Source organism: Branchiostoma lanceolatum, chromosome 7, assembly GCF_035083965.1.
Source record: "Branchiostoma lanceolatum isolate klBraLanc5 chromosome 7, klBraLanc5.hap2, whole genome shotgun sequence".
NCBI lineage: Eukaryota > Metazoa > Chordata > Leptocardii > Amphioxiformes > Branchiostomatidae > Branchiostoma > Branchiostoma lanceolatum.
The window spans coordinates 12,410,816-12,420,583 of record NC_089728.1 but is presented as its reverse complement, the minus strand read 5'-3'; the positions used below and the strand labels follow the sequence as shown (position 1 = coordinate 12,420,583).

Below are 9,768 nucleotides of genomic sequence, written 5' to 3'. Positions count from 1 at the left end.
CATGTTTTAATCACGTAGGGCATGTCGTGGGAGGGAGATCAGTCATAACATTTTTAGGACGATGGTTGATGACTAGTTCACGGCAGTTGACAATTGTTTCGACTGTTTCACGGTGTCTATTTTACCTCAGTGTAACTGGCTATTGGTTGACAAACAGCTTTAATTGTAAAGAGCAAAATTAAGGATAAATAACTTCGCATGTATTGTGTCGGATTAATATTCCGTTTGGAACATAATCCCCAAGGGACTTCATCAGTGACACTTTTCAAGCCTTGTTTTCTGGCCACAGCTCAATAATCGGAAGACGGATACATATGCAGTGATGACCGGGGAAGCGCTACGCACAATGCACCCAACAGTTACTGAAATACTCACAAGGCCGCTTGTTGACTCATGATTCTGCACTGTATTTGCTCAAATGTGTACGATTAAGGTTCAGTGCCCTTAATAGATTGATGAAAGTAATATTACAGATGACAGGAACTGGAGAGAAAGTGACCAGATATGAAAAATGACAAAATTTTGCATTTCTGTGGAAGAAATATTGGGTTACAAGTTACTGGTGTGGCTTTACTTGGGGGAAGGTACAAAACTTGAATATTTACACATGTTTAAAATAGGTTCATTTTCTGCAAATCATCCTTTTTCTGGAGGTCTGTGCCTTGCTTTATTAATCTTTTTTGGCAAGGTGGTGCCAACCCCACTATCCAAAAGATTGTCTGAAACGGGAATGAAACATATATAGCTGTCCATATACAGGCACTAAAGAGACAGATTGAGAAGACGAACTTTGAAAGTCATCGATGAGTTAGGCAAAAGTTAGAAACGTTGCTCGAACCGCAATACACCCCCAACTCTTGAGTGGTACAATCCAAACCAAAATGGCGGCTAGCATGTGAATCATCGGAACGAAAGGTACGGTCGTTTTTGTTCATTTTTGCCCCAAGAAACTGATTCTCGCCCGCGTGTTTGCCTTCAGTCGACATGTCAGACACATGGAGCAGTATCCAAGCTCACAGGAAGAGCCAGGAGAGTCTCAGAGAGCGGCTACAGCGCCGCAGGCGACAGGGACTCGGCCTAGACATAGGTGAGTGGAGAGAATACTTTTGTTTTTAGGAAAGAGAACACATAGAATTTGACATAAATGGACGTTTTTCTGCAGGCACGTATCAGCTATACTTTACTTGTTATTAGTGACATAGTGGGTGTACCGTGGGATTGCAACGAATAGTAGTGGTTGTAAAAGTACTGATGTCATGATAAGTTACAGTTCTGCAAAAGGCTAGACACCATAAGATAGCCCTACCGGTCGAAGGTCATCTGTCACCTGCACCGCGCCAATCGCGACACTCAAACCAAAATTCATATAAGAGTATATCTTTCCACAAAGATTGTTACAGATATTCTTACTACCCTCGTACTGTGAGGGAGTGGAATTTACTTCCACAAGAGGTCACGGAGACAACTGATCCTCCCAAGTTTAAGGAGGCAGTGCTCCAGCACCTCAGAGGACAATAAGCGCAGCGCACTCCCCTAGACGCTTTACCCCAACAAGAGGGGTGTTGTCTAGAAACAAATCAAGATCAAGATCAAGATCAAGATCAGTTGATAGGGTCCCCCCCCCCCCTCCATCTTTAAGAGTTATGTCAGCTAGCTCGATCTCTAAAGCCAGCCTTTGCCACTAGTACACATTACAGGGCTCATAAAGGTATCAAGTTATACTATCAACAATTTTCTTCATACCAGCAGTTTGTATAGAGGCATGTTTATCGGGTACTTTGGGGATGATACTGTCATGCCACCAACCACTTCTTCTCCCAAATTCAGATGTTGTTGATATCATGTTGGAGTCTTTGGCAATCTTTTTTTTCCCTTGCAAAATGCAATCATCGACAAACAGTTAGGATGTCTATTGTAAAGCTATGCCTGTATGTCTAACTAGATGGCATGGTGGCAGGGTCTAGTAGTGACTCCAAGCCCAGCTCCCGGAGCAGCAGCCCCACCCCACAGACGTCAGCGCCAACCCCCAAGGCAGAGGATGTCACCAACATCGACCCTGATGTGGAGAAAAAGCTGCTAGCCTGCCTGAATGACCAGGACATGACCATACCCACAGATTCCAGCATTCTACAGGGCAGGGTGGCAAAGGTATAATCATAGGCGGTAGGCTGAGGGATTGTCATTGAATCGCCCGTGCTGAACTGCTGTGGTTCATGCCGAAGTTCTGAGCATGACCCGCAGTGAAGAACTCGGGGATCGCCCAAGCAGTTGCAGAAGCTGACGAGCGAGTTCCGAGCACAGCGAGGATTAACTCAGGATGAGTTGCAGCGGGTTCCCATTATTGTGTGGCTCGGCACCTTGCTCAACAACAATTCTGAGGCCTATCGCCCATGGTATAAGTTAGGAGATTTATAGTTTTATAAACCTTCTTCACTTCTGCATTGTTCAGGGTGCGAAATACTTTTTTGAGCCAGGTTGCCCATGTTGCAACCAAGGGCAAATGCTAGGTTGCACATCCAAATTTCAGGTTGCTCCAGCAACATTCACCGATTTCTTCAAATCAAGCTCGTATGTAGCGTATAATTATATATATATATAATACTACTAACATTTCAAAATATATATTAGATAGTATTGTGTTCCCATTGACCTAACAACATCTTGTTTAGCTGATGAGGGCAGTGTGTTTTCGTCTTTTTCAGCTCAAATTCCACGATCTATGAAGGGTTTTGGATGGTTTAAAATGAAAAAGTGTTGATTTCTTTATTTCAATTGAAGATTTACCGAATTTTATGAGAGTGACACTGTGTTTTTGTGAGCTTCCAGGGCTCCGATTGAAATCTTTGGCTCAAAATATAACGTTGCACACTGCGCTACCTGGGTTTGGAATTAACTTGCACCAACCGAAATCTTGTTGCACTGTGCAACGTGCAACCAGGTATTTCGCACCCTGATTGTTTTAAGTTAAACGGTTGTGTGAATGTGTTTTGACTGTTATTTTTTTCTTCTCTGGTTCATCCCATAGGATCTGGAGAAGGATGTTTCACAAGCATGTGTGGAGAGCCTACTGCAGAAATTTGCAGCACAGGAGTTGATAATGTATGTCCAACCCTTTCAACATTTTTGTGTGGATTGAAATACATTTACTAATTTTCTTTGTACTTTGTAACTTAGTATAACTTTTGCACTTGACTTACAATTTCCTCCAATTTCAGCATAAAGAGCAGTGTAACAGATGCTGGGACACCAAGCATAGTTGTGACAGAACTGGACCATTCCAAGGTTAGAGGCTCTTGTAACTGAAATGTAAATGTATTTTCAATCCAGTGTACAAATGTAGCTTTATGGGCATGTGACTTGATCAAATGTGTCACATAGCTTGTGTCATTCTCCACCAGGGACAGTTACAGAGCCCTGGTGTACGTTTTTACTTTCCCTTCCCACTTTTCTTCCAACAATTGATAGCAATGAAGCAATTCATGTACTCCATAGACCATAACTGTTTAATGGTAGACAATCTCATTTCTAAAATGTTGTTGTGTATCATGACTGCTTGTTTATCCATTTGTCACCACAGCTGAAAGCCATGTGCAATGAGCTGCTACAGTCAGGAGCTGAGGTCTCAGAAAAGGCAGGTGCTGGTGTGAAGAGAAAAAGAGAAACGTAAGTGTTCCCAATTTTATGTTAATTGTAATGAGTATTATGGTATTTCTGTTCTTGACATAACATCATCTGCATAACAACGTCATATAATTCTTTGATAGAAATAAAAAATCTCCTGAACTTTACAGAGATTCCCCTGCGCCAGAGGAGCGTGTGACCAAAGCAGTGAGTAAGAAGAAGGAGGACTTGGGTGATGACAGTATTGAGGTGAGTTACAAACAACTGACTTGAACTGACCTTTGTCAAACTGTCTCTTGTCACATGAAAGTCATCAGTGTATCGTGACAAGAGGACTCCAAGACGAGATCTGACTTACTGAGTTGAAGAAGAGACAGTACATCTCAAGAGCTCCCCAAAAGTAGCAAACTTTTTTGTTGTGTGTAAGTGTACGTTGTTGTGTGTTAGATACTTTATAAAAAAAACTGACTTGAACTGTACCTCAATTCTAGGTAAATTGACCATTGTTAGGACATCATTATTGCAGTTTGAAATATTAGCTGATACCATTTTTGTTTTCTGTACATTCCAGAGCCTCCTGTCTATGCCAACCATAAAGGAACAAGAGGTATGAACTCTTCTTTTTGTAAATATACATATGTTACATAGATACATACATACATACATAGATAGATATAAATGTTTTAGACCATTGTTTAGACATTCTAGTTAGTGACTGCCTTTGCATGTCAGTTCACCCATAATCTGGCATGACAAAATAATCGTCACAATATTGCAATATATACATTGATAGAGATAAAAGTTTCTCGTACTCAACGGGTGGTCCCATAACTTCAAACGTAAATTTATGGGTTTGACATCGCATTGCACCAGTGTCTGAAAAGTGTTTCGTTTTGACGAATGATAAATCAGAGTGGCGGTGTTTAATGATTTTCCGTTATCCAGTTGATTTTACATGGTCCATACCAGTGTTATTTTTTAGCATGTATTTGTAAGAATTGTAACATTGACTGGTTTGTATTTGTTGCTCATTTAGACAAAAGAGATGGGAGAAGAGATATTTGATCTTCTCAGTAAACCTACTGCAAAGGTAAGCAACCTTTTTTGTTTCGTGATTTATTTTCTGAAGAAGAAAAATATGAGTAAGTTAATTTTGAATTAATTTCCTTCATTATTCATCAAGTATATTTTGGGACTTCCTCCAGGATACATGGAAAACTGCCTGTAGTGTAGGCGATATATGTACATGTATGTCTTCCTTGTGAAATAGATAAATTGAAATTGAATATTGTCCATCCTTCAGGAGCAGTCCTTGGTAGAAAAGTTTAAGTCACAAGGAGGTGGGTTATCAACGTTACACAGAACTGCTTGTCTTGTTGGTCAAGGATTATTTGCTTTTCACAATGACATTTCTCACAACTTGCTATGCACAGTTGAAGAACTCTAGAATAAGCAGATGTTGTTGCTGGTTGCAGGTGCCCAGGTACAGGAGTTCTGTCCACACGGCACAAAGGAGGAGTGCAGAAAGGAGAGGAGGGCAAACCACGCCTGCAACAGGGTAGGTGGGGACTAAGAAAAGAGGGGTCAGCTCACATGTCTTTTTCTGTCGCTAGTATTGAACTGGAAACAAAGTAAAAGTGATAAAAAGAATGGCAGAATTGTCCACGATGTACATGTTTATGACTATTTCTTGTCTTCTTATCTTATATGTCCACAGCTTCATTTCAAGAAAATCATCAAGGACCACACTGATGGTAAGTTTTCTGTTATCTATATATGTATGCTCAGCCAGGTGATAGCCCCTTTCTTTTCTTGCTTGCAAGCATTTGTCATCAAATAGAACATGTACATGTGTGTGTAATCATGGACTACTACCACTGGTGCTATTATGAGTCATGCAACATATGATTATATAAATGTTTTGTGTGTATCTATCTTCCAGTTTAGCATTTTTTTTTAGAATTGATCTACATGAAAGATCTTTTGATTTTGTTTTCAGAATCTCTAGGAGACTGTTCCTTCCTCAATACATGTTTCCACATGGACACATGCAAGGTAACTATTTCTTTCTGCTCTAACCCACAAGAAACTCTTCTAAGTGTACATACTTTTAATAAAGCTAGTCTTATGTAAAGTTACATTATGTTTCATTTTCTAAACTGTTTTGTGCATTGGTCTTGAAGTTTACTTAAAGATTTACAGAACAACGATCAACATACAAAGTCTTAGAACTGAGCACTTTGTCATTGAACATGAAAGGGCTTGGAGATCCTGATTAACATTGTGCAATATGTGTTAATATGTAGCTAGGAGAAAGCCACTCAGCAAGTGTAAAAGTTCTGTTGCCATATAAATGTAAAAACGAATTCCAAATTTAAAGTGATGTGTGTTACTAAATGTATACATGGTGTATTTCACCTTCCAGTATGTCCACTATGAGATAGAGTTTCCAGAGGGAGATGCCAAACTGAACCAGGAGCAAAAGGCTGCTCTAGCGAAGGCTGTCAAGCCCAAGACCTCATCACATATTCTCTATCCGTCACAGGTAAATGGTATCATTGTGTGGGCTTTCTTTTTCTGTTAATCTTTACCAAAAGGCTGCCAAATGAAAAAGCTTGAAAGTCACTTGAGATTGATAAGTAGTAGTAGTAAGAATAAGAAAAATGAGATGAGGAGTGAGAAGATGAGTATTATCAGAGTAATGCGATCTGCAATTTTCAAAATGGAATAATATCTTTGTTTTGGTCAATCACAACAGTGGGTCCAGTGCGATATTCGTCGCATCGACATGGAGGTTTTGGGAAAATTTTCGGTGGTGATGGCTGACCCCCCCTGGGACATCCACATGGACCTGCCCTACGGCACCATGACAGATGATGAGATGAGGAACCTGAATGTTTCAGCCATTCAGGACGAGGGTTACATCTTCCTTTGGGTCACAGGCAGGTAAGATCGGAATATAACTTCTACTTACTCATTGATGTATCTTGAAGTGCTTGTCACACCAAAATATATGTTCAGAATTTGTGCAGTGAATAATTGAAATCAAAAAGTAAAATAAAGTCAACCTTTTGAACCTAGATTGTTCACCTTTACCTTGGTATAAGTGACACTGACAGATTTGCCATACATTTCAACTACAGGGCCATGGAACTTGGACGGGAGTGTCTCAAACTTTGGGGGTAAGTACTGATTCATCATGGTTAATAGAGATTCTACAGTTATAAGATGTTTGTAAAGGACAGAATGGAGTCTACTTCTCCTTGCTGTATGATGGAGATGCAGCCCTATGAATTACCAACCTGATGAAGCTATGTGCAGAACACACCTCCTACTGTTTGAGAAACACGGCTTGCTATCTACCCAACCACAGGTACGAGAGGGTGGACGAGCTGATTTGGGTGAAGACGAACCAGCTGCAGCGGATCATCCGGACAGGACGCACCGGGCACTGGCTCAACCACGGCAAGGAGCACTGTCTGGTGAGTACAAGCACTAATAAAATCTGATTCATAACTGAAGGCTGAAGGGGCAGTCACATTATTTGGCCTCCAATTTTTTTGTAGAATTATCAGCAAGGCTATGACAGGACTAACTGTTTTAGGATCTACAACTAACTCTTCCATCTCCAAACAAATCCACAAATGCCGTCAATTTGCTGCCATTATCCTTTCACAAGAAATGTGACCACGCCCTAACATGACAATTTGAATCCGACTAGCATTCACTTCCAAATTGCTGAAACTGTGTGAGCATTGGTGCTAATTTGGACCTGGCCTTTTTTTTTTCAATGGCAGGTTGGGGCAAAAGGTACTCCATTCTGGACCAACAGAGGACTGGATGCTGATGTAATTGTTGCTGAGGTAAGGAAGCTAGCTCCCCTTATGTATTTCTAACATTGTTTCAATGTAAAGCTGCAGGCAAGACCTTGAGGTGATGTACTCATTTTGCAATTGAAGCTACACTCTACAGATGATCAGTGCACAATGCACAAAAGCTTTCATTCTGTAGAAATTTACTCAGCATTATGTAAATTTACATGTACCTGTACCTGTACATAAATGTACCTGTGTTGAAAATAGGTACGTGAGACCAGCCACAAGCCTGACGAAGTGTACGGCATCATCGAGCGGCTAGCCCCTGGTCGCAGGAAGATCGAACTGTTCGGCAGGATGCACAACGTTCAGCCAAACTGGTTAGCCTCCACTTTACCTATGTTCCCTGGGCCCTGTTTTGGGCCAACACACATCAATGCAGACCCCTACTCTTATTGATGTGTTGAAGTGCTTGAAGTTTGCCTTTCCTTCAACACAAGCCTCCATTTAGCATGCTATCTAAGAAATGTCCTCTCAAAAGCTACTGCAGTCAAGTACTTTTTCCAAGGGCACAACATCCTTCCCTGTCAGGGACCTCTTTTCTTTTGAGAGTCAAAGACTCCAACCAATAGGCTACTGATGTCACCTACATGTAATCTGTAACAAGTGTTGTTTACCTGCATGACTAACCATCCTCTATGTTTTCCAGGGTAACCCTTGGTAACCAGCTGGACGGAGTACACTTGGTGGAACCAGATATGGTTGATCGATTCCGACAGAGGTACCCTGATGGTGACAGAAGCTACCTCAAACCCTCCTAAATAAGTGTCATTGACCACTCGCATGGAAGTTTATCTGTATTGTGAGAAGGCTGCATAGAAAGAATAATTAAACTTAAGACCAACACCTGCAAAAACTGGACTAACCCATATTTTCATCTAATTTTAATTCATTTGCAAATCCAGTCTTTGTCGGAAATGACTACACAGTTACTCGAGTCTTGTTCATAAAATCATGTGACAGATGTAGTGGATTTATTCCCACAAAGTCCCCAGATCACTTAGAATCTGGATAATGTGATAGACTTCTTAAGATTTGTATTTCAGCGAGCTCATTGCTAAATGTACAAACCCTCTTGATTAAGCAAGCGACATAGAAATGTATTCCAATACATTTTAACAAGAACTGAAATGCTAATGATGATTACATACTGTAAAGCTATGTAACATAACAGTTACAGTATGTAGTACTTCATATTCAGTGGTAAGTCTGTAGCTTAGGACTGCAAAACTTTCCGAAATTAGAGAAGCTGTGCACATTTATTATTCGATGTGCATTTCATCTTAATGTTGTAAAGAGGAATATTTTTTCCTGGTACTAATCATCTAGTAAACACTGTTGTTTTGCATTCAATTTTTAGTAATCATCAGTATGATGCTGTCTAAAAAAGTCTGTCTACTGGACTCAATGCTACTTTGCCTTTGAACTAAGATTGTGTAGTACACTCTATAGCACATGTATACCATTGTATGTTTTGTGTATTGTCTAGGACAAACTTAGAATGGCATAATACGAGATTACTATGTTTGTTATATAGAAGGATTTTTGTTTATATTTTAGAAAAAAGAGAAACAAAGGAAACAGAAAGAAGGGAAACTAACTGATATGAAATAAAAACGGCTGATGTAAAATGTAATTGAGATGAAAGTGTGTTTATTACTGACAGGATTGAAATTGAAATGCACAAGGCAAGTAGAACTGTCTCCAGGCTCCCGGGGATCGAACCCGGGCCAGCCAGCACACAAACCCAATGCACTATGCTAAAAGGTCATAAATGGTATAACATACAGTAGCAGCTTTCATTGGCTGAAATGCAGTATGATTTACACTAAAAGCAATAAAGATGAGTTGCATGCTAAACAAGCTATCTGCTTCCAAAGAATCAAGACTCCAGTACGTCCAAGTCAAAAGATAGAAAAAAAAAGGAAATTCTGTTGCAGTACCAAGGTCATCTACCAGGGGGCCTAAAATCGACCCTGACCATTGTCTACCCAACACCTACCCACATACCAAATATCATCGTAATCCATCCAGAGGTTCTTGAGTTATGCTGACTACAATAGTCCGGAAACACAAACACACCAAAAACAATATCTCCATTTTTCATGGAGATAATTATTCAACCCCCCTTGCATTTTGGATATTTTGACAAATTGTATAATGCTTAGCAGAGAGTCTTCTTCATTTTGAAGTTTTTCATTGATTTATTACCTGGAAAATATGCCAATTGATTTCATGGCCACGGCAACTGATCACTTTGTTCCCTGATTTG

General features: G+C 40.2%; 1 protein-coding gene across 1 annotated transcript; it reads left to right on the top strand.

Moving 5' to 3' along the window:
• Window positions 1-765: 765 nt before the first annotated feature.
• LOC136439377 (N6-adenosine-methyltransferase subunit METTL3-like) lies at window positions 766-9,132 on the top strand. The gene is made up of 19 exons (XM_066434783.1): window positions 766-1,087; window positions 1,943-2,148; window positions 3,026-3,099; window positions 3,216-3,282; window positions 3,578-3,663; window positions 3,792-3,870; window positions 4,193-4,228; window positions 4,658-4,711; window positions 4,925-4,961; window positions 5,097-5,179; window positions 5,339-5,375; window positions 5,621-5,676; window positions 6,047-6,166; window positions 6,380-6,567; window positions 6,765-6,803; window positions 6,995-7,103; window positions 7,419-7,484; window positions 7,704-7,816; window positions 8,146-9,132. Exons 1-19 carry the CDS (start codon window positions 985-987, stop codon window positions 8,255-8,257), a joined length of 1,665 nt encoding a protein of 554 aa, XP_066290880.1. The 5' UTR covers window positions 766-984; the 3' UTR covers window positions 8,258-9,132.
• Window positions 9,133-9,768: the final 636 nt, after the last annotated feature.

Coding starts and splice junctions, on each gene's coding strand:
- LOC136439377 (XM_066434783.1), top strand. CDS start 985: ATGTCAGACACATGGAGCAGTATCCAAGCTCACAGGAAGAGCCAGGAG. Junction 3,664..3,791: donor GTGAAGAGAAAAAGAGAAAC/GTAAGTGTTCCC, acceptor TGAACTTTACAG/AGATTCCCCTGCGCCAGAGG. Junction 6,804..6,994: donor GAGTGTCTCAAACTTTGGGG/GTAAGTACTGAT, acceptor ACCCAACCACAG/GTACGAGAGGGTGGACGAGC.